This window comes from Ursus maritimus, unplaced genomic scaffold (assembly GCF_017311325.1).
Source record: "Ursus maritimus isolate PB19 unplaced genomic scaffold, ASM1731132v1 scaffold_3, whole genome shotgun sequence".
NCBI classification, from domain to species: Eukaryota; Metazoa; Chordata; class Mammalia; order Carnivora; family Ursidae; genus Ursus; species Ursus maritimus.
Genome location: NW_024425563.1, coordinates 28,296,853 through 28,321,584, shown reverse-complemented (window position 1 = coordinate 28,321,584; position 24,732 = coordinate 28,296,853). Strand labels below are relative to the sequence as shown.

General features: G+C 39.9%; 1 protein-coding gene across 1 annotated transcript in view; it reads left to right on the top strand.

The window, feature by feature from the left end:
* Positions 1–24,033, top strand: part of PTPRZ1 (protein tyrosine phosphatase receptor type Z1) — a 114,639-nt gene extending 90,606 nt beyond the window's left edge. Inside the window, exons 16-30 of the mRNA XM_040644548.1 lie at positions 499–519; positions 686–782; positions 4,030–4,112; positions 5,452–5,586; positions 6,372–6,506; positions 7,684–7,847; positions 9,494–9,629; positions 11,310–11,456; positions 16,725–16,818; positions 17,144–17,217; positions 18,569–18,697; positions 19,481–19,627; positions 20,901–21,043; positions 21,758–21,893; positions 23,347–24,033. Coding sequence (XP_040500482.1) covers positions 499–519; positions 686–782; positions 4,030–4,112; positions 5,452–5,586; positions 6,372–6,506; positions 7,684–7,847; positions 9,494–9,629; positions 11,310–11,456; positions 16,725–16,818; positions 17,144–17,217; positions 18,569–18,697; positions 19,481–19,627; positions 20,901–21,043; positions 21,758–21,893; positions 23,347–23,487 — 1,782 coding nt within the window. The 3' untranslated portion in view covers positions 23,488–24,033. The remainder of the gene's footprint in view (positions 1–498; positions 520–685; positions 783–4,029; positions 4,113–5,451; positions 5,587–6,371; positions 6,507–7,683; positions 7,848–9,493; positions 9,630–11,309; positions 11,457–16,724; positions 16,819–17,143; positions 17,218–18,568; positions 18,698–19,480; positions 19,628–20,900; positions 21,044–21,757; positions 21,894–23,346) is intronic.
* Positions 24,034–24,732: the final 699 nt, after the last annotated feature.

Genomic DNA, 24,732 nt, shown 5'->3' with positions numbered 1-24,732 from the left:
TAGAAGAATTTTTAATGTTCTGACGGTCTTAAATCTATTACAAACCACCTAATAGGAATCTTTAAAATTATTGTTGAATCTTTAAAATTATTCTAAATAAATAAAAAATGTGTCACTAATTCAGAGTTTCAAATAGTGCTATAGTGGTCAAATAAAATTATATTTGGATATTAGCAAATCTGACTAATAAAACAAAATGTGTCATCAAATATATGGTTTTTCTCATCTGCATTTTTATATTCATATTATTATACCACTGTCCCCTTTCAAAAGTGTTATTTTTTTTCCTTTTACATGATTTTAAGGTTCCAAATTGTTAGAAGTTTTGATTTGCATGCAACTGTTTGAAACATTCTGTTTTGTTACTATTTGACAAATGTATTTATTGCATGATCATAGTTTTCCATTGTAAACCTAATACGAACGCTTTTTTTTCTCATTTGTCGTGTGCTGTGGAATTTGATTTCTTTACTTTTTTGGCATTCATTCCCTCATTAGACACTGAAAGAGTTTTACCAGGTAAGGCATTATTTCACTGCATTTTCTTTTAGCCAAGAAATAGTTATAACATGTAAAAAAAATGTTTTGGGGATAGACTAATCTGTGTTGTCTTCTATGTTATATTTTTAAGGCACTTTGTTTGCAAGGAGAGGTGTTCAAACGTTGTACCTACCTTTCTTTACAGGAAGTGCAGAGCTGTACTGTTGATTTAGGTATTACAGCAGACAGCTCCAATCACCCCGAGAATAAGCCCAAGAACCGGTACATAAATATCGTTGCCTGTGAGTATACCCTTGACTCAGCCCTGGCTCTGTTAGCACTGCCATTCCTGGGCTCGTACGTGCTGCCCTGACGTCTGACAGCAGACCTCGGTATCGCTGTTTCAGGACCTTGGTATCAGGAATAAGGCTTGTGTTAGATAGTACATGGCATCACAGTCCTCTAACTGAAATACAACCTACAATTAACAATAGGTCCCCTTAAAACAAAACAAACTCAAATTTTAATCAAGGCCTTTCTACAAGGCTCATGGGCTATAAATCTGTTCTTAAGGTTTCCCTCATTATTTATATTCCCTGGTCCTGTTTTCACTTGAGATCTGTTTACTTCTATGTGAATTTACTAACCAAATAGATTTTTCTTGAGACTTTATTTTTCCTTCTAGCCTTTTCTTCTCTTTCTTGCCATTCTTCCTGGGGTCTTAGAGAGGGCTACTTGGATTCTTTTTTATTCCTCCTTTCCCTTTATTTTCTTAGCTGTTGTCTCTTTTTTTTCCTCACTAGCAGTGATCTGTCTCTTTCGTTTAATGCAAATTTACCTGTGTTTTCCCTATGAAATTACCGTCTTTCTTCCATCTTCTTACAACATCTCATGTTTACATCTATTCCCTCTTATTTGCCTTTATATTCCCCTCCATCTCTAGAAATCCATCTACATCCCCTCCCCCAAAATGTATACTCCTCCCCTTCCTTACATATTCGGTGGGCCTCCCTGTGTCCTGTGAACATGGTGTTACCACCTTGGTTTTTTAAGTTCTGGTTCTGTCCTAGTTACCGGAAGCCAATCAAAATGAAACTGCACTCCTTTTTTTTTTTAAGTTTTTATTTAAGTTGCAGTTAGTTAACATACAGCGTGATATTGGTTTCAGGTAAACAGTATAGTGATTCAACACATCCATACAACACCCGGTGCTCTTCACAAGTGCTCTCCTGAGTCCCCATCACCCATTTAGCCCACCCCCCCCAACCTTCCCTCTGGTACCATCAGTGTCTTTCCTATAGTTAAGAGTCTGTTTCTTGGTTTTCCTCTCTCTCTCTCTCTCTTTTTCCCCTTTGCTTATTTGTTTTCTTTCTTATATTCCACATACAAGTGAAATTGTATGTATTTGTCTTTCTCTGACTGACTTATTTCACTTAACATAATACTTTAGTTTCATCCATGTTGTTGCAAACAGCAAGATTTCATTCTTTTTCATGGCTGAGTAATATTCCATTGTATATACCTTTTTTTTTTTTTTCTTTATCCATTCATCAGTTGATGGACACTTGGGCTGTTTCCATAATTTGGCTATTGTAAATAATGCTGCAATAAACATCAGGGTGCATGTATCCCTTTGAATTCGTATTTTTGTATTCCTTGGGTAAATATCTAGTAGTACAATTGCTGGGTTGTAGGGTATTTCAATTTTTAACTTTTTGAGGAACCTCCATACTGTTTTCCACAGTGGCTGCACCAGTTTGCATTCCCACCAACAGTGCAAGAGGGTTCCCCTTTCTCCACATCCTCACCAACACATGTTGTTTCTTGTGTTATTGATTTTAGTTAGTCTGACAGGTGTGAGGTGAAATCTCATTGTGGTTTTGATTTGTATTTCCCTGATGATCAGTGATGTTGAGCATCTTTTCATGTGTCTGTTGGCTGTGTGTATGTCTTCTTTGGAAAAATGTCTGTTCATGTCTTCTGCCCATTTTTAAATCGGATTATTTGGTTTTTTGGTGTTGAATTGTAGTTCTTTATTATTCTGGATACTAACCCTTTTATTATCACATTTTCTTAAATAGTTTGGATAGATGCTGCTTCTTTTCCACAGGGCTGACACCAATTTTTATTAGAAGGTTTTAGTAGGACATTCTGCTTCATGTCTGTCTTCCTCGACTGAAGCAGCTATCCTGGATAAAAATCCAGCTGCTTCTTGGATGGGGTGAAGTTGTTAAACTCTTCCCTCTGCAAGCCAAATAGAAAACACCTGCCAAGTAATTAAGAAGGGGACGGAGATTAACATTCGTTGTACACCTTCTGTGTGCCTGGCTCTGTAAATACACAATTTCATTTAATCCCTGAAATGACCTGGCACATAGATAATAACAGTCCTATTGTAGAAATGAAGAAAAACAACCCAGAAAATTTACCTAGTAATACCCCTCTAAAAGTATGAGAACCAAAATACGCAAAACAGTAGGTCAGCCTGGCATCAACCCCATCTTTCCGGTGCCATATATCTATTTCTGCATCCATTCCCTGCTCTTTGAGCAGCTGTTGCCCCAGAAGCAGGAATATCTCAGGATGTCTCTCTGATTGTCCTGGTTTGGACTGTAGTCACTACTGCGACGACGACTTCTTCTTCTTCTTCTTCTTCTTCTTCTTCTTCTTCTTCTTCTACCTTCTTTGGTATTCACTTCTTGAAAAGAATAAATAAATTCTGCCCCATGAAACTACCAATTTTCCTTCTAGTAACACTTCCCTTTCTTATTGTGTTGTTCCTCCAAAATACATATAGTTTCTCCTGTAGAACTGAAGTCAATCTCAAAGTCCTCATTTCAGTGTGTTTTCATTGCCGCGTACACCATGTCTGAGTTACCATCATTTTCACCCCCTTTAAGTAGACAGTGCTGGACCCCCACCCCCTGTTCTTGGGCGGCTGTTCTCCTGCCTCACTGTGCAGTAGCAACTCTGTGAGGTTGTCCCCTTGAACGAGCTGTTGGCTGGAACCATTCACAGAAACTTCCCAGGTTCCTTCTATTTCCCTCTACTTCCTCTCCTTCCACCAGCCTCCTGTTCAAGAGTGCATATGCTGCCATCCTTCCGTAGCTTTCTGAGACACCCCCCTCCAACACCCTTCTCTCCCTTTCGGTGGCTCTCCACTGTTCACAGCCCCAAGATCCATCCTTAGAAACCCGTCTAAGATGCCAATATCACCTTCCAACCTTTATGAACATGTTTATTATCATCCCAAACCAACACAATCTCTGCCTTCAAGTTCCCCCTCATATTTCTCACCGCTCTTGACATCTGAACATTCCTTTCCATATATAAGTCTGTGATCATCATCTGCATTAGACAACTTGCTGAGGGCAGGAGCTCTTGCTATGTTTATCTTTGTCATCTCTGTGTCCCCATAAAGACTACTAAAAGTGAATTATATTTGCACTTATTTTAATTATATTTGATGTATCATTATGTAAATATAAATGACCTTTATGCTGAAAAGTAGTCCATGCTATAGTGAAATGTTTTCTTTTTTTATTACAGATGATCATAGTAGGGTTAAGCTTGCACAACTTGCTGAGAAAGATGGCAAACTGACAGATTACATCAATGCCAATTATGTTGATGTAAGCATGCTTCCATTGAAACACTTATGAAATTATATTAGACTATGAATTTATTATACCATTGTGCTGTACTTATAGAGTGCTTAATACATGTTATATGATAGATAATAAAAAGTACAAGTCAGCAGTAGGACATCCCATGGCTAATGGCTAAAGGATTTCAGATTGAAAAACACTCAAGTCCTTGTACTTGGTTTCTCTCATGGGTGAGAGAGGTAATTCAGGTTGGAAATGAATGTTCAAGGTAGAATGTATATATACATTTGGATAGGTTTATAACTCCTTAAATATGAGGGCCAGGACTCCTGCTTATTTTGAATGTCCCACATTTCCCAGCCCAATATTGTATAGATAGCACGTGATCAATAAATCCTGACAGAGACAGTCCCAAGGCGGTCCTGGCTAAAAGGCAAACACGTGATTACTAAACCAGTTATCGGCCTTACGATCTCTGGCACTTCTCAGGATACCCAGCTATGTGGGACTTATTAGAGATCTCCAGGGAGCACAGACCACTGACTAAATTGACTGGTTTGTCACTGTGGTCAATGGAATGTCAGTGGAGCTCAGTTATTTTCCTGACACTGACCTCGAAGTCTAGGTGCCTTTAGTCTGTGTGGAACAGTTAATTCGGAGAAGTGAGCACTAGGTATAGTTATACACTGGATTTGGTATAAGCAGCCACTTCATGCTTCCGGAAGAGGCAGTGTGCATGTCATATCCAACACGGGCTTTGGAGTTAGAATGGGTTTTGAATCCCAGCCCTGTCCCTGGGTGGCCAGGAAAGCTTGGAAAGCCGCTTAACTCCTCTGAGCTTCTCCTGATCTCCAGATCAAGGATGATGCTTCCATTTTGCAAGGATTCAGGTAAATGTTCATAAAGCATCTTGGGTAACATGGGGTGCCCAGTGAAGGATAGCTAGTAGTGATTAGCACTGCTTAGTACCACCAAGGGGAGGGGAGGGAGACAACACCAGAGATTTCCCAACTGTTGTGGACAGCTGGAGCCCCAATGCCTCAGACACATTTCAGAGCAGCACAATTCAAGACCAGCATAGTACACAGACTTAGATTAAAACAGACTTGGACTAAAGGTACAGAGAATAGTGTCTGTATCAAAGCAAAGAGAACTATTTTTTCTTTTTTTTTAAATAAAGATCATAGTTAAAGAATTGCTGTCTTTGCTAGTACTATCAAGTTTCTCCACCATTGCAGGATTATTTTTTATGGTTTTTCTTTTATAGAAATAAATGCACTGACCTTAAAAACTTACATATTGAACAGTAAAGATGGCACAGAATCAGTAATTTAGTAAAAATATTTGTCATTTGTTTCTTTAGGGCTACAATAGACCAAAAGCTTACATTGCTGCCCAAGGCCCACTGAAATCCACAGCCGAAGATTTCTGGAGAATGATATGGGAGCATAACGTGGAAGTTATCGTCATGATAACAAACCTCGTGGAGAAAGGAAGGGTATGTAGGTAATCTACTATCTCATCCCCCAAATAGTGAACAGAAGTGCTTTAAGGTGCTTTTAATAGAGTCACCATCAGGAAGCAGCAGAAGTGATGAAGCCTAATCAGGATTCCTTTCTAGGAAGTATGACAGCTAAAATGAAACTTCACATTGTAGGTCAGAGTTTCACTATAAATCAAGCTATCTGCTATTTCTTTTTTTAAATATTTATTTATGTTTAGAGAGGAAAAGAGAGAGAGTGAGCAGGGGGAGGGGCAGAGAGAGGTGGGGAGAGAGAGAGAATCCTCAAGCAGACTCCCTGCTGACCATGGAGCCCAGATGCAGGGCCCGATTCCAGGGCGCTGCGATCATGACCTGAGCCGAAATCGAGTCGAACACTGAACTGACTGAGCCACCCAGGCGCCCCCAAGCTGTCTGCTATTTACATGCATTCTTCATACAGCGAAAACAAGTAATGAGCCCCTTTGCACTGGGGCTCACTGCAAGGCAGTGCAGTGAAACAGATTTTAATTCGCTGCAGCTGGATTCTAGTCCTGTTTTGCACACCTCCCTTTCCTCTTCTGAACAGGGACGTGTGGACCAGATCCTTTCAAGTCTCTCCACTCTGTAATTCTATCCCAGTCTCTAAAACTACTCCCAATCACATAGAAAGAAAATAAAATGTTTGGAAGCGTGAGGGAGTCCATTCCTGTCCCGGTGTTAGACCTCTGCTGATTTCAGGGACAACTCTTATATCAAGCATTTGAAATATGGAAATAGCATCTTTTCTTTGTCTTTTGCAGAGAAAATGTGACCAGTACTGGCCTGCTGATGGTAGTGAAGAGTACGGGAACTTTCTGGTCACTCAGAAGAGTGTTCAAATGCTTGCCTATTATACCGTGAGGAGTTTTACTTTAAGAAACACAAAGATAAAAAAGGTGAGTCCACAAATGAAGGGCATCATCAATTGAGTGATACATCTGGTCTTAAGTGAGTGGGTTGTATAACCTAAGCAGGATGAAAAGATACAGAACTAAAGGCATTAAGAGTTCTTATCACAACCATGCCTCATTCCCAAAGGTTAACTGCCAGCCATGGCTTTGGAGCCAGACTGGTCGTGGTGCCAGAGGTTGCAGTGGGTGTGATGCACAAATGAAAGTTCCTGCCCCGTGTGGTAACTGCACAGCCAACTAAAAATGGTGCAGATTGAAATAGGGAAGGAAAAACAAACAATGATGCATGAATCAGGGTTCTGCAGAGAAACATTTATGTGCATGATTGAGATAGAGAGATTTTCTTTTAAGATTTTATTTATTTATTTTATTTGAGAGAGAGAGTGTGTGTGTGAGTGGGAGGAGGGGAAGAGGGAGAAAATCCCAAGCAGACTCTGTGCTGAGTGTGGAGCCCGACACCGGGCTCACCTTGGGGCTCGATCCCATGACCCTGAGATCATGACCTGAGCCGAAACCAAGAGTCAAACTCACTCAACTGACTGAGCCACCCAAGAGAGAGAGATTTTTAAAGAATTAACTTATGCCAGAAATTCAGGCAAGGTTTTTATGTTTTAGTCATGAGGAGAATTCCTTCTTCTTCAAGAAACCTCAGTCTTTATTCTTAAGGCCTTCAGTTAATTGGATAATGTCTACCCACATCATGGAGTATGATCTGCTTTACTCGAAATCTACTAATTTAAATGTTAATCACACCTAAAAAATACCTTGACAAGGAGGGGCGTGTGGCCGGCTCAGTCGGTAGAGCATGCGATTCTTGATCTCAGGGTTGTGAGTTTGAACCCCACGTTGGTGTAGACATGTTAGTGTAAACGTTTTCACATTGATTGGAAAAAATAAACAAAAATAAAATCTTAAACACAGACACACACAAAAACCTTGACAGGAACATCTGGTATGACTGGCATTTGACCAAACTACTAACCACCATAGCCTGGTCAAATTAACACATAAAACTAACCATCACAAGGGACAGTGTATTTTTTTGCTTCATTATGTACCACCAAAGTCAAGTTGATGTTTAAGGACCTGTGTGCGTGTGTGTGTTGGCATGCATGCACATTTGTGTGTGTTCCTGTTACACAAGCTCTCTGAACTCTTCCAGGGCTCGCAGAAAGGAAGGCCGAGCGGGCGTGTGGTTACACAGTACCACTACACGCAGTGGCCCGACATGGGCGTGCCCGAGTTCTCACTGCCGGTGCTGACCTTTGTGCGAAAGGCGGCCCACGCCAAGCGCCACGCTGTGGGGCCTGTTGTTGTCCACTGCAGGTGAGTCTCAGAAATGGTTTCGAAACCCACAGAATGGCTTCTGCCAACAAAAAGGGAATCCGAAGAGCAAGGGTTTTGCCAAAATCAGGATGATTTCGTGAAGTGAGGGGGCTGAGATTACATGCCCATTTTCAAAACCACTAAGAGATGAGTATACCAGACTCAGAATTTGACTGCTATTTCAAAGCACCAGATATTTTTATGATGTTTATTTTTCTATTTAACTGTTGAATTGGATTTTAACTTATTAAATGTGTGAGGCAGGAGGAACAATGTCTTGTCATTAAACAAACATTTATTACGACATAATGTCATTGGATGAAAATGCTTGGGACAAAACCCCTGTCCCTAGGAGTTAGTGGTCTCTTGTAGAGTTATTATGTCAGATTTATATTGGAGAAACCAAAGCGCACAGAAGGTGAAGAATTTGTCGAAATACTTTTAAGTTGTCTTTAAACAGTTTGGGATTGAAATTCTTTTCTCATTTTCTGAGTTCTATCTAATATATTAAGGTGTTATCAACTCATTGTTACCCAATTACTTTATTTCCAAGACTAATTTGATGAAGAGAAATAAGGATATTTGAAAGAAAGAGAAAAAAATGTGTCGGAGGTTTTAATCTAATATTTTTCAGTTAAAATAAAAATGACAGTTAACATTTACCGAGTGCTGATTGCATGCCAAGCTTTATGACCACACAAATCGAGTTGATTTCTATGTACAGTATTTTTGTCAAAGCGACGTCTGTGTTTTTACAGAAGTAAGTGTTTTCCTTTGATATACAGCTTATCTGACACATTCTAATTATCTATCTCAGGAGTTATTCTCAGACAAAGTTTGAGAGACCTATCTTGAGTTTTTTCATCTGTTAGCCTGATGATAAGCCGAGAGAAGCAGGAAAATGCAAGAAAAAGAGCTCTGAAGGTCAGGGATTGTTTCCTAGCAAATGGAGGAGGACCAGCGTATTGTGAGAAGCAGGTGCTAATTTTCCACTCTAGCACTTCCTACTTGTCGGAGCATTTGAAAAGACTCCCTGTCTATGAATTCTGCCCCTCCGGTAGAGGCTTTGAAGAAGTCAATAGATAATGGCCCTTTAGAAATGACTGAAGTTATGCTTTATTGCTCACGATCTCACTGAAACGCTATTTTCAGCTGAAAGCCTTATCAAATTCATTTTCCAACTAATGTGAAAACCTTTACACAAACATGTCTACCTGGCAGTACAGACCCAGGACCTTTTCATTTCAGAGTTGGATGGAGCTGATGCTTTCCTTTTTTTCAGATTAAATGTCTAGTTGCTATGCTCTGATACAGAATATTTTCATTCTATATCATATATGATGACGAATAAATACAATTATTTAAAGTTTAAAAATCTCAAATGAATGCATGAAAAATGTCCAACAGAAATCGGTTGTTTTACAGTTTGACCCATAGCCAAAATTTAAAAAGTAAACAATTTGTTATTTGAAGCATTATGCTTAACAACTAAACTGTTTGGTTTGGGATTGCTGAATTATTTGTTATGTGGCTCAATCGCTTGGGGAAGAAAATTATTTTAATTTCCAAGATAGCCAGGAGTGACCTAGCTTCAAATTTACCTTATGCTTGACATTGAAATGGTTCTTTCTTTGTGTTCTCTTCAGCGCCGGGGTTGGAAGAACAGGCACATACATTGTGCTAGACAGTATGTTGCAGCAAATTCAACAGGAAGGAACTGTCAACGTATTTGGCTTCTTAAAACACATTCGTTCACAAAGAAATTATTTGGTGCAAACCGAGGTATGAGAAAAAGGATACTTTTTGTTGTTGCTGTTTTTCTCCCCGTCCCCCACCGAGAAGGACACTTGTGTTCATCTAACGGTTGGAGAGGTCACGGATATGCTAACACTGGATGGACCAGACTTTGTTTTAGCAGGTTGATTAGTCTCACAGGGCTTCCGTGTTCAAGTACTACCAATGGGGTGCTTACAACAACAGGAACTTCCTGCCTGACGGTTCGGGAAGATAAAAGTCCGAAATCAAGGTGTTGGTAGGGACATGCTGCCTCCGGAACCTCTACAGGAGGATCCTCCCTTGTCTGAACGTCTGGTGGCCCTGCATGATCTTGGCCGGAGCAGCCTTACTTCGTTCGGTCTCTCTCCATCTTCATAGGGCTTCTCTGTGTGTCCCAATTCCATTTGCTCAGAAGAACAACAGTGACTACCTCATCTTAACTAATTACATCTGCAGTGACTTTGTTTACAAATACGGTCACATTCTGAGGTTCTAGGGGGGATGGTTAGGGCTTCAACAGATCTCTTTGGGGGCACAATCGAACTCGTAACAGCAGGTGATTGCAGTATAAGTCCTAGATGGGCCAGCTACATTTGTCTGTTTTATGACCAAATAGGGAATATCTTTGAAATGACACTGATGACAGAGACGTTTCAAAAAAAGGGTCAATGGACCAGGGGCACCTGGGTGGCTCAGTTGGATAAGCAACTGCCTTTGGCTTGGGTCATGATCCCAGGGTCCTAGGATCAAGTCCTCCTTGTGCCTTGCTTGGAGCAAGGAGCTCCTTGCTTGATCGTGCTCCTTGCTCAGTGGGGAGCCTGCCTCTCCTTCTGCCCCTTCCCATGCTTATCTCTCTCTCTCTCTCTGTTAAATAAATGAATAAAATTAAAAAAAAAAAAAAGAAAGAGTCAGTGGATCAGGCGACGCCTATCCGTGCTAGCAAAAACCTCAGGTTTTTCCTGCATGTAATGAGTAAATGCATTCATTTTCATTCTTTAAAAGTATGAATTATGCTCAAATTATATCCCTTTTTAAGCACATGTAGTTTACATGACACAGCACAAAGTCTGCATATCTGTAGTTTTTCTCCTATTTCCAAATAAAAATGAATTTAAGTTGGAAACTATGGATGGCAGCTTGAGAGCAGTCAGAGACATGGCCATGTGGGTGAAAATCAAACCAACCAAACTTCGTTCCACAGAGGAAATGACACTCTAGTCAGATCAGACAGGGAAGAGTCCCACACAGGAACTAGAAGACAAGTATTAACAACTGTACATAAAAGTGTGCTGAGTTATAGAGGACTGGCTGAAAGGAGAATTGGAATGGACAGAAGAAGATCCATGAGAAATGAGAGTCAGGAAAGTCCTCATGCAAACCATGGGAGCAGGGTTTGAAGACTGGGCAGAGAGCACGGCTTTGCCTCTTTCCCACCAATGTCAACACATAAGAAGTAAAGAGGTGAGGGACGAGAAGAGTTGTGTTGTCTCCTGACTGCCTCCTTTTCCATGTCTGATTTCCTGCCAAGTCTAGTAAGCAGTCTTTTGTGGGTCCCTACCCCCACCCCGCCATTATGTAAGATTCTTTTTGTCAGTGAAAAATATTACTTTTGTACTCAGATAGATATATAGATATACATATAAAGAAAACCTGAAATAATGTTCCCTATGGTCATTGTTTTTCCAGGAACAGTATGTTTTCATTCATGATGCTCTGGTTGAGGCCATACTTAGTAAAGAGACTGAGGTGCCAGACAGCCACATTCATGCCTATGTCAACGCGCTCCTCATTCCTGGACAAACAGGCAAAACGAAGCTAGAGAAACAATTCAAGGTGAGTTCTCTTGGAAGCCTCTTGGAAGCCACACAACTCGGTGTTCCTGCGTCTTCTCATTTGAGTCGACAAGGCCGTGTGGACGGGTTCAGAGCACAGTGGGTACATGGCTTTCTATTGTTCTTTACAGCGGGCAACAGAGCCACGTGGTCGCTCCCAAGGAGAATCTTAATTTTGAGTAGCAAGAAGAAGAGTTCTCAAGAACTCTAGATTAATGTTTACAAATGCAAACTTGGTCCAAGAAAGGAGGGCACAGAGCACAACAGAAGGCACAGGCAGACCTCATAATACAGACTGCCTAAGTGCTCTTTTTCCTTTGAAAAAACCAGACCACTTCATGCTGAGTGATCGGCTCAGGCTGTTCATGCCACTCGTTGGAAGAATCTGTCTCACTTGAAGCCCCTGGACTAGAGAAGAGGCCACCCCAGAACAATAGCTCTTCAACCCCAATTTCTCCCACGCACCTTGTCACGAGGCAGTGAACTAGAGAAGGGAGTATGTTTTGTTCAGTATCATATCTTCTGCAATCCTAGTTCTCTGGCTTCCAGAAATCAGTCAGCAAAGAGTTCAGCAGTAGATCTTACGGGACCCTGTAGCTGTGCCGGGGGGATTCGCGCAGTTGTGGCTTTCCCGAGGAATGGAGGCTGTGTGATTTGCTCCACCTTATTCCTGTACTAACCTCTTACTTCCTAGGATTCCTAGAGAAACAGGGCCTATTTCTGAAGAAGGAATATCTAGGAAAAAATCTGAAAGACCCTGGAAAAACTCAGGAGAATTAACAAACCTTGAGATCGCAGGTTTTTTTCGTCTTCCCCCCAGGCTACAACATAAGAGGTGTTCCTTCTGATTGTTTGCCTTCTCAGTCAGCACCTTCTGTGTCTTTGGAGGAGTAAGAGAAAGATTAGGGGTGAATGCTGCGCTTTGAACCTGCTGTCAGGAAGACATAAATGTTTTTATTCGGCAAAGCTTTTCTGAGCGATAACAACACTAAAAAAAGAGAAAGTATGAAGTTTGGCTTCCAGAAATAGATAACAGAGGTGTATGAAACATCAACATTAGGTTGTGAGGATAACTTTTTTCTAAATTAAAAAATCTGTATTACCCATTTTCAACAGAGTTCTCGTTTTAGCATGACTTACCCCTACACAACTGCATAAATGAATTGATATGGCTTACACTAGATAACCCAGAATCAAAATGGAAATATCACTTATGAGGCCAGAATCTTAACCACTGTCCTATAAGACATTAGTCATTCAAGTTTATCTACATATACAATTCCTTGAAATAAATTCCATGTCTGTTTATTTCTGGGTATTCATCTGAAGAAAACAAAAACACTAACTCAAAAAGATATCAGCACTCATGTTCATTGCAGCATTATTTACAGTAGCTAAGATACGGGAACAACCTAAGTGCCCACTGGTGGGTGAATTAAGAAAACGTAGTATATTATTCAGGCATAAGACAGAATGACATCTTGCCATTTGCAACAACCTGGATGGACCTTGAGGGCATTATGGCAAGTGAAGTAAGTCAGAAGTAACTCCGTGAAATAAGTCAGACAGAGAAAGACAGACACCATATGATTCCACTTATATGTAGAATTAAAAAAAAAACCAACAAGTTCATAGATGCAGAGAACCGATTGATGATTGCTGGAGGCAGAGGGTAGGGGGTGGGCCGAATGGGTGCAGAGGGTCAAAATGTACAAACTTCTAGTTACAGAATGAGTAAGGCACAGGGATATAATATACAGCCTGATGGCTATAGTTACTAATACTGTGTTGCATATTTGAAAGTTGCTAAGAGAGCTGATCTTAAAAGTTCTCATCATTTTGTAACTATGTACGGTGAGGGATGGTAACTAGACTTATTGCGGTGATTATTTTGCAATGTATACAGATATCCAATCATTACGCTATACACCTGAAATTAATGTAAGTCATATGTCAGTTATACCTCATTTTATTTATTCTTTTAATGTTTAAAATATTTTTAATTTAAATTCAATTAATTAACATATAGTGTATTATTAGTCTCAGAGGTAGAGTTCAGTGATTCATCAGTTGTGTAACACCCGGTGCTCATTACATCACATGCCCTCCTTAATGTCCATCACCCAGTGACTCCATTCCACCACCCCCTGCCCCTCCAGCAACCCTCAGTTTGTTTCCCATGGTTAAGTCTCTTATGGTTTGTCTCCCTCTCTGTTTACATCTTGTTTTATTTTTCCCTCCCTTCCTCTATGATCCTGTTTTGTTTCTTATATTCCCCATATGAGTGAGATCATGTGATGATTGTCTTTCTCTGATTGACTTATTTTGCTTAGCATAATACCCTCTAGTTCCATCCACGTCACTGAAAATGGCAAGATTTCATTTTTGACAGCTATATATATATATCACATCTTCTTTATCCATTCATCTATTGATAGACATCTGAGGTCTTTCCATAGTTTGGCTATTGTGGACATTGCTGCTATAAACATTGGGGTGCAGGTCCCCCTTCAGATCACTACATCTGTATCTTTGGGGTATATACCTAGTAGTGCAATTCCTGGGTCATAGGGTAGTTCTATTTTTAATTTCTTGAGGAACCTCCATACTGTTTTCCAGAGTGGCTGCACCAGTTTGCATTCCCACCAACAGTGTAAGAGGGTTCCCCTCTCTCTACATCCTTGCCAACATCTGTCGTTTCCTGACTTGTTAATTGTAGCCGTTCTGACTGGTGTGAGGTGGTGTCTCATTGTAGTTTTGATTTGTATTTCCCTGATGCTGAGTGGTGTTGAGCATTTTTTCATGTGTCTTTTGGCCATTTGCATATAGTTATACCTCATTGTAAAAAGAAAACAAATATTTATCAGACACCTACCCTGCACCAGGCTTTTGTGTTTGATACTAGGATATAAACATGATTTAAAAAAAAAAAAAAAGTACACCCAGCCCCTACTCCTGCGACACTTGCTCTTGCTCTTGATCTGGTGAGACATAAAGCAAGAAAACAGTTACCAAATAGGGGGAAAGTGCCATTATGCAGGTGAAATGGATGCTGTAGGACACAATTCCTCAGGGAAGAATTGCATAGGATATTCTTAAGAGTTAAACACAGGACTTGGTGATTTATTGGACATTGCAGTGAGGCAAGAAAAAGGACAAGCATAACTACCCACATTCTAACGTGGGCACCTGGGAGGATGAGATGCGTTCGCTGAGACTGAAATGTGCTTACCTATTGGGTGTGGCAGCGGGAGGAGATGGTGAGATTTGTTCTGAAGCAACCTCATTTTAGGAACTTGGGAGCTGTTGCATACACAGGCATAGTGGACAGTTGAATATTCAGTGGAAAGCACCAAGGAGTCCATCTTAGAGAAAGGATTTGGGAACAATCGGCATAGAGATGGTCACTTGAAGCCTTAGAATTGGACAAGACGGCTGAAGTGAGGTGTTTAAGAAGCCTTGGGCAGGAGTTTTTAAGAAAAATTGTAATTAACCAATGAATGGACAGCCCACAAAAGGGAAGAAGGAAGCATCACAGTGTAGGAGAAAATTTGTGATAGTGGGACATAATAGATTCTGAAGGAAATAATGTTTCAAGGAGGAAATGGACAAAAGCGGCAAATACTAATGACAAATCAAGTGTGAGGAGGACAGCGAGGGCCATCGGATTGAGCCACAATGGTGACTGCAGGGAAGTATAGCACTGAAGCCACATTGCAGGAAGTTAAGGAGAGAATGTGTTTGAGGAATTGAAGACCACAGTTAGATGACTCTAAACATTTTTTTACTGTGAAGAGAATGATAATGATAGCTAGCAGGAAACTTCAAGTTGGAAGGTAAGAGATAGTGTTTGGTTTATTTATTTATTTATTTATTTATTTATTTATTTATTTATATGTTTTAATGAAAGGCATCTGAATTAGTTTAAAAACTCTTGGAAAGTGAGGCAGCTGGCTGGCTTAGTAGAGCGTACGATTCTTGATCTCAGGATCATGAATTTGAGCCCACGTTGGGAATAGAATTGATTTTAAAAAATAAAGAGAGATTACTTAAAAAAAAAAAAGCTAATGGAAAGAGATCCAAAGCAATACTAAAAATAAAAAAACAAAATAGAAATGTGTTGTACAGTATATGGAAGACTTATTAAGCAGATATGATCATTAGCATTGAAAAACAGACAAATCAGCCAGAGGAACCATGTGTATGTGGAAAGGGTTCTTGGGTAGATAGGCCACCACAAATCAATGAGGAAAGGACAGACTAACCAATAAGGGAAGTCGGGACAGTTTCCAGGTGGAAACAAGTAAAATTGGGTTCTTACCACACCTCAAGCACTAAAATTATTCAAGATGGATTAGGTAGCTAAAGGTGACTGCGAGATTTTATAACTAGTACAAGAATATTAGCAGTATATATTTTGAAGACATCAGGGTAGAAAAGAACTTCTTAAATAAAAACATAATTTGCAGAAATCTTAAAAAATTACCTGGCTGTGTCTGTATGATTAAAGAGAACAAAACCTTAGCAACTTTTTAAACAGATTATAGACTTACATTCAAGACATCAAAACCCTCTACAGATTAATAAATGATAGTGAAGTAGAAATATAAAAAGGCAATCATCAAAGAAGAAATCTAAATGGCTAATGAATCCTACAATTCACAATCTCACAGTAATTAAGGAAATGCAAATCAAAACCATGGTCTACCACTTATCATCTATCAGACTGTCAAAAATTAAAGGCTGATGACTCCTAATTCCATGTGTGGGTATTAAGAAACATACAAGAGCTATTCATTGCTACAAAGTTTAGAAAAGCAAAATATTGGAAATAATCCTAACATTCGCTAGTTGGGGGAATAAATACCAAGTCGATTATTCGTGAAACGGAGTACTAAAAGAATGAATGAAATCCAACCATATACATATATATGTACACATGCGCTTTCCATGCCATTTACCCCCAACTGCAGCGTGAGATGTAAGTGGAAGACATAGAGGGCACACACCCATAGAGGAGGCCATGGGGAAGATCCTCCCAGGGTTGAACATCAAACTTGAGGACGTTCTGTGCTTCCTCCAGCTCCCCTGGTGTAGAGAACATAGATGTGCCAGGGAGTTAGTTCAAGGAATTCTGGGAAAACCAGATATATGTACATTCAGTATCTTATCTTGGTTTCCTGGTTGGGTCATGTGTGTGTGTGTGTGTGTGTATTTGGGTGACTTACATAATCTATATTTTTCCTCTCCCTCTGACTCCCTCTCTCAGCTCCTGAGTCAATCAAATATACAACAGAGTGACTATTCTACAGCCCTAAAGCAATGCAACAGGGAAAAGAACAGAACTTCTTCCATCATCCCTGGTACGTTATACTGAATCATGGAAAAAAAAACCAAAACCCCTGTTTTTTATAATAGAAGCCTTGGAGGCAATACGACAATATTTTTACATCTTGGAATGAATCGATTCACTCTGTATTTTTCTAACTATGCCTGATAATGTACCTGTTAAAAAGGACTCTTAAATCCTGAAGTCCATCTTAAAAATGCAAAACACATAGAAAAACTAGCTTACAGATCAAAGACACTCAACTTAAGACATGTAGCTATGCTTTGCAATGTGGGGGTGGGGGGAAGGGGTATAGAGCTGTGAGCGTGGTGGTTCGTGACGAATGTTCTGTGTTCCAGTGGAAAGATCAAGGGTTGGCATTTCATCTCTGAGTGGGGAAGGCACAGACTACATCAATGCCTCCTATATCATGGTAAGTCAGAGAAACCACTGGAAATCCGCCTGCCAGCTTGTGCTGCCAAAACCTACCAGCATGGGCTTCCTGAAGCAGCGGCTGCAGACGTAGGTTAGCACCGCTGGTGGGTAGAAGTCAAATCTAATGACCGCAGACCACCTCCCATAGGGGCAAATAGAATAACAGCATTCCTTGATGTTTTATGTGTGCTGGGACTAGAGAACCCTCAAGCAAGACAAATCAGTAATGCAGGAACCAAACTCACCACTGAGGACTGATGAGAAGATACAAAGCATACCCTCAGCCATCTAAGAGGCTCCCCATTTGGAGGCTCCCCATTTCATTTACCCTGAACAGACCCAGGACACAGAGGCTTCAGGAAAGCCCGTCTCCCTGACTTTACCAACCCAGGTTTGCAGTGTTCACCCAGCTGACTGGGCTCATTTGCAGACCTGGATTTCTAAAGACACAATCCTTTCCTTCTGTGTTTAGATTTTCTGTGAGAAGGAGGGGCAGGTTAGTTGGCTGTTTTGTGCCCCTCGTTTCCATTTCAGGTCTATCAATCATAGAGCTTGGCTTCAGATGAAAAGGTTGTAATTCCCATGCCAAAATCACTGTTTCATCTTTCCAGCAAAGAAAATATTTAGGACTGTCCCTGCAGGAGACAGGGAGATGTGTGGTGGGGGCATCTAAATACATGCCGAGCCGAATGAGCCCACGGGGAAGAGGAGCAGGATCTGAGACCCAGAGCACAAGAAGATAAATGAGCCAGGATTTTAGTGAGCAGCCACATGGAAATCATGACCGATCCAATGGCCCCAGTTCCAGGTTTCTGCAACAAAATCTGCAAAGTGCCTCCTGATTCCTCTCCGATGGAGGAAGCCAGGGTGTCTGGATACCAAGGGTGTTCTGTTGTCAATAGGTGTGAAATTAGGCACTTTGCACTGGGACTTGTGGAAAATGAGAAATAAAAACTCCCCTCTGGATTTCCATTCTATCTAGTGTAGGAGACGTGGTCCATGTGCCATTTTGGTAAGTCTGCTCCTAGACATGATAGCTAGGTAGACTTGGGCACAACACGTAACTTCTTAAGCCTCAGTTTCATCATCTGTAAAAGGAGGATCAGAGTTCCTGTCACATAGCACTTCTGTGAGGCATAAGGGATGTAGGGGGAAGAAAACGCTAGTCCTCTGCCTGGTGTATAGAGAGTGCCTTGTAAACTTCAGCTATAATAATCACGTTGTTATTTACAGATGCAATCTAAAAATTAAAAGACTACCTTGACTTAAGGTCCATTAGCTTAAACATGTATTTGAAACATTAAAAGTCATATGCCAGGGCTCTTTCTATCTTCTCTTTGGTTTCATAGGGTTACTATCAGAGCAATGAATTCATCATCACCCAGCATCCTCTCCTCCATACCATCAAGGATTTCTGGAGGATGATATGGGACCATAACGCCCAGCTGGTAGTTATGCTTCCTGATGGTCAAAACATGGTGAGCCCCCGCTCCCCGGTCACTTTTGGTACTTGCCTTACAGGAGACAGCACGTCACAACAGCCAGAAGTCCAGGCATACCGACAAATAAAGTAATTTTTTTTCAACGAATAAACTAATGTCACTGCAGTTGCACCTTGTCTACTATCGGGCCTTGTTTGGTTATGTCACCTCTCAGGTCTGACATTGTTGAATGACAGTTTTAAATAAAAGGAAGTTAAAATGGACTTAAATTTACGTATTCTGTGACACTGCTTAAGAAAAATAGAATTGCAACCATGAAGTCAGTCCCTATGCTTCTATTTACATTTTTAAAAAAATAAAACTCCTTAGGATATTTGGAGAGTCCCTCAGTTTAAGGAGATCTATAGAAGTAAAAAAAGAAAAAGGCCTATTTTGTTTAGGCTTTGCACATATACTTAACTTGGAGATTTATTTCCTAGCTATAAAGTTAGACTGACCATTCCAGATGACACTGGAAATCGCTGAGCTCTTAAAATCACTTGAATCTTCTCTACTCAGATATCATTTACAAAAGTAACAACTTACCATTGTTACTGACGAGCTAAGAGCAAAACAACAAAGCAATAGTTTGGTTTCTTAAGTGTAATATTTTATTCTGCACATCAGACTTGTGTAAGTCTGAATATTTTAAGAATAAGTTTTGAGATCCAAAGAAAAATTTGGGTTGAATTTTCTATGTCAACCGGTTAACTTTATTTCAGAGTCTGATTTATTAAACATTTGGTGAAAATCATACTTCTTTGGTATTTAATCCTCCAGGCAGAAGATGAGTTTGTTTACTGGCCCAATAAAGATGAGCCTATAAACTGTGAGAGTTTTAAGGTCACTCTTATGGCTGAAGAACACAAATGTCTGTCTAATGAAGAAAAGCTTATAATTCAAGATTTTATCTTAGAAGCTACACAGGTATGGACATAACTGAAATGACAAACTTTTCATCAGAAACACGTATGATAAATATATACTGATTTAAGGATCTTCCCTAGAAATAAAAAAAAAAGGAACCTAATTTCTTATAAATTAAGACCAATCACCCAAATAATCAGTTCTACCTTACTTGTCACTTTCATTTTCAAGATCCTATAGAATCATTAAACATTAATTGCCACTAAACTGTACCATTCATACACAGGAAATCAGCGATTTCTCTTTTACTCCAGAGTAGTTCTGACAGAACTTAAATTGAGAATAAACTCAGTTAAAAAATTTTTTTTCATTAATCCTAATTCTTATGTTTTAAGGGAAATTTTTACCTTGAATTCTTTTAAGTAAAATGGGAAAAATATTATCTACCAAAATGAGCTTACCACTCTCTCCAGAGACAATGTATTATAAGTGAAGAAGTGCTTTGAAAATGTGCAGTACAACGAACTAGGATTGTTTTGCTAACTCTTGCTTATCTGTAAGGCAGCAATCTGAATTCCTTGTCAAGAATTATTTCTAGTATTAGAGCACAGTACATAATTTATTAGACAGCTACAGTAAAATGCTAACAGATATTAATAATAGGGAGTAAGGCACGTGACATGCAGAGTACACCCCCAATCAGAGAAAGGTTACATCATGTTTTAGATTATTGAAATGTGGCCCTTTACTATACTCTAATTCTGAAAGAGGTACACCATATAAAATTTCGGTTCTGCTGCTGATTTTTAAATGTAGTATTTGACTGAGTACACTTTAGGAAGCTGGGGGTTGGAGGTTTAAGGGATATAAAGTCACACAGCCTGGTTGGTCACTTAACGCAAGAATTAGAAGTAGACCAGATGTCCATCCCCCTTGCCAGCATTTCCCCACCCTGTCACGTAATTCCCCTCTCCCCTCAATTAATGCTGGATTTGAAGAAGTCTATGTGAATTTTGAAACAAATGTTAACACTGAAGATGTCTTTTTTGAATTAAATAGTGGCACAAAGACATCTTTGTTTCAGAGTTTGATTGCCATAATGAACCCACAAATAAAAAAGAGATTACATCTACACATGGGAAATGAGGCGTCACAGCAGCTTCTTCCCTCCGAGACGGAGGACGGACGGCAACCGCTGCTGTTGACTCGTACGCGTGATTGGGTTTTATTACCTTCCTATAATTCCTGATTTCCCCAGTTATTCCACTCGTAATAAACTATCACTCACCAATATGACCCTTCTAAAATTATTAATTTTTCTCTCTTCTTACAGGATGATTATGTACTTGAAGTGAGGCATTTTCAGTGCCCCAAATGGCCAAATCCAGATAGCCCCATTAGTAAGACTTTTGAACTTATAAGTATTATCAAAGAGGAAGCTGCCAACAGGGACGGCCCTGTGATTGTTCACGACGAGTAAGTTCCTCTCTTTAACCTGTTCCGTGCCTGAGCACTCTCCAGGTGGTCAGATTTTTCTGTTTTCTTTGTAATAACCTAATGCTTTAGACCAATGGTGGTGACTCAGCGAAGGGAGATTATCAGCTTTTTATAAAGAAGGTTAATACAGAATTAGTTTTTTTTTTTTTTTTCACTTCTCTTAGAGCTCCTGTTGAAGGCAGAAGATGGGTACCGAACACGTTGTGTGATGAGTCAGTGTTGTGGCACTTGAATTTTCACAAGTGCTAACCAGAGAGACATTTCTAAGCTATTGATGCACTGGACAGGATTAAAACTGATCTAGTTTTTATTTACCAGGAACAGGAATCTATCCAATAGATCTTTCTAGGCTCCTGTTACGAACAAATTAAAAAAGCATATGCTGACATTATGTTATGTGTATGCTAGATGGTAGATGTAACTTGTCAGATCATTGTGATTTATTACCGGCCCCTTCCAGAGTATAAAAATAACAAATGTATAAACAAACATTGAACTTCCATAAAGTATCCCATTACTAATATCATGAACACTTGCTATTGTTTCAAATTAAACCATAGTTCTCTACGTGATAAAGAGAGACATTTCATTAAAAATTCTCGTGTTCCCACTACAAAGTTGTGAAGGTCTTGTGCCAAATGTGAATGTTTGATGCATCCGAATGGAGTCTTTGTCCTTTCCCTTTGCTTACAGGCATGGAGGAGTGACGGCAGGAACTTTCTGTGCTCTGACCACCCTTATGCACCAACTAGAAAAAGAAAATTCCATGGATGTTTACCAGGTAGCCAAGATGATCAATTTGATGAGGCCAGGAGTCTTTGCTGACATTGTAAGTAAAAGAACAGTGAACCGAACTTTCACTGTTAGAGTGCTGCTTACTTCTTAGAGGTTGCCAAAATCATTTTATCATGTATCCAAAAAAAATCACATTGACTCATAACATATTACCATGTAGTATTGAGCTGAATTACAAGTTAATCAGTTCACAATCCATGGAACTGGAATAATAAACAACAAACATTTAAAGTTTATCTTCCAGAAAATTGATGGATAAAATTTTTTAAATTTCACATGTGTCTTTTTGCAAGACTTACCATAATTCTGAAAAATACCCTCAGTAGAAGCACCAACTAATCCGACTTACCCCACAAAATAGTTCTCTTGGGGCGGGGTTCAAGTTCTGCATAGCCTGAGAACAGTCAGAAGACAGATCTCGAAGACTTAAACATTAGAACTGTTCACTTTTTTCTGAAGCCAAATTCAATTTTGGTACTTAACAAATGGGTAATTTCTGGGTACTTCTATTTTTTCATTTTTAAATTTTTACTGAATCTTTTTTTTTTATGTTCAATTGGCTAACTGGGTACTTTTAAAAAGAGAAACTTGTGCAATCAAGAAAGAGACACAGCACATTTGGAGAGATAGTTTGGAGAGATCTCAACTCTGAAAATAATCTGGAAGTTTTTAGTATCGTAGAAACGAGGGCTGGAAAGACAACAGGGAACTTAGTGCAAATGCCCCAGTGGGAGAACCTTAGGTGGGTATAGCAGTCACGGACTCGCCTCCAGCTCCCTGGTCTGTGGATGTGCAAGGGCCCATCTTTAAGGCTTCATTCAGTCCAGACCAGTTGGCCAAAAAGGAAGGTCATAAACTGTGGTCACACATGTGCTTCAGAGGAGCACTTACTAAAAGTCATTCAGGCCAGCTGAGTTGTCTCAAGCTGCTCCTATGGGAAATTGTTTTCCAGAGACAGAACTTTCACCTGGTCCATGAATGCATTGAATGATGCACTGATTTACATGTGGGCCTAGTGATTTTCCACTATGATGTTAGTCACTGGCTCACATTCTCTGAAACGGCCTTTGGCCCACCACCCTCCCCCACCACCCAAATTGGCACCTGTAAGAAAACTCTTTATTCCTTCTTCATAGTAGGGCCCATGCTCACCCTTGCTCAAAGCAGGGCATAGGACCAGTCAGGCTGGTAGAGTGTGCAGAATACTTGGTAAAAAGTGGATCTGGTAAAAGAAAAAAGAGATTCTGCATGAGCCCCTGAGCTGACAGTGCAGTCCTTTCTGGGACCTCTCCATAACCAGAGAAACCCAATGGATTTCCTCACAGCTGGAGAAAGGAGAATGAGTAAGTTATTTATGAGTGGCTTACAGGTGCCTCGTACCAAAGGATTACACGCAGTGCCAGCATGACTGAAAATGTTCCTTCTTTTTACAAATGTCCATCTTCACTGAGCTTCTTGTTTATAACCTCGCATTCTCTGTCCTCCAGGAGCAGTATCAGTTTCTCTACAAAGCGGTCCTCAGTCTTGTGAGCACGAGGCAGGAAGAGAATCCATCCACCTCTCTGGACAGTAATGGCGCAGCATTGCCCGATGGAAATATAGCCGAGAGCTTAGAGTCTTTAGTTTAGCACAGAGAGGGGTGAGGGGAATCCATACCTGAGCATTGCTTTCCTCTTCCTAAAACTAGGCAGGAAAATCACCTCAGTCCTCTGTTATCTGTTTACTTTCCATCACCTGACAGTAACTCCATGACATAGGATTCTGCTGCCAAATTTACACCATTAACAACGTGTGCCTTTCTGCAACACTTCTTGTAATTCACTTACTGAGTTTAAACTAAAATGGTCGAGTTTTACAGTATTTCTAAGAATGGAATCGTGGGGTTTTTTTCATATTGATTTTAACAGAAAATTTCAATTTATAGATATTAGGAATTCCCAACTACAGAAAACATGTTTGTTTTTAGTGTCAAATTTTAGCTGTATTTGTAGCCATCATTGGGTTTGCTAGAAATATAACTTTTAATATAGTAGATTGTAAATAAAACACTCCGTTTCCTCTGATATTCCATGTTTTACAACTGCAGTATTCACCTAAAGTAGAAATAATCTGATACTTACTGTAAATACTGCTCTAGTGTCTCCATGGACCAAATTTATATTTATAATTGTAGATTTTTATATTTTACTACTGAGTCAGTTTTCTAGTTCTGTGTAATTGTTTAGTATAATGATGTAATTCATTTATCTGGTCTTACTCCTACAAGTCTCCTGATATCCTTTCATGTTATCTCAGTAATTAACTCTGTTTTAGCATGTAACTTTAACTTTTCTGGAAAATAGAAATACATTTGTTTTGAAAGAAGATGTTTTTATGAGAATAACACCTTACCCAACATTGTTTAAATGGTTTTTATCCAAGGCATTGCAAAAATAAATATAAATATTGCTATCGATTTGCATTTGTTTGGGGAGTGTTGTGCTGGGGCATGTGTAGCAGAAAATTGTAGACACGGGTCCCCCTGGGATGGTGGAAGTGAGAAAAGGTGGATGGATGGAGCAGCAGAGAGAGCTGGGATTCCCAGTCTGTGCACCGAGGCACACGGGGAACTCAGTGACACTGCATAGCTACTATTATTAACTTACTCGGACCTAACTACTTACCACGTACCAAGAAACGTCAGGAAACTTGGGTGTAGAACCAAGCTGGGACTTAGAATTAGGCAGATTTGCTCGTCAGGGACAAGCTAAGCTGGTTTGCAAGCCGGGTGAATTGACAGACAAAGACCAGCAGCTCTTAAATCCCAGAGTAGAAAAAAGGTAAGACGCCTGCCCCACGTGCAGGCAAATCGTCAGGATCCAAGAGCTGTGTGG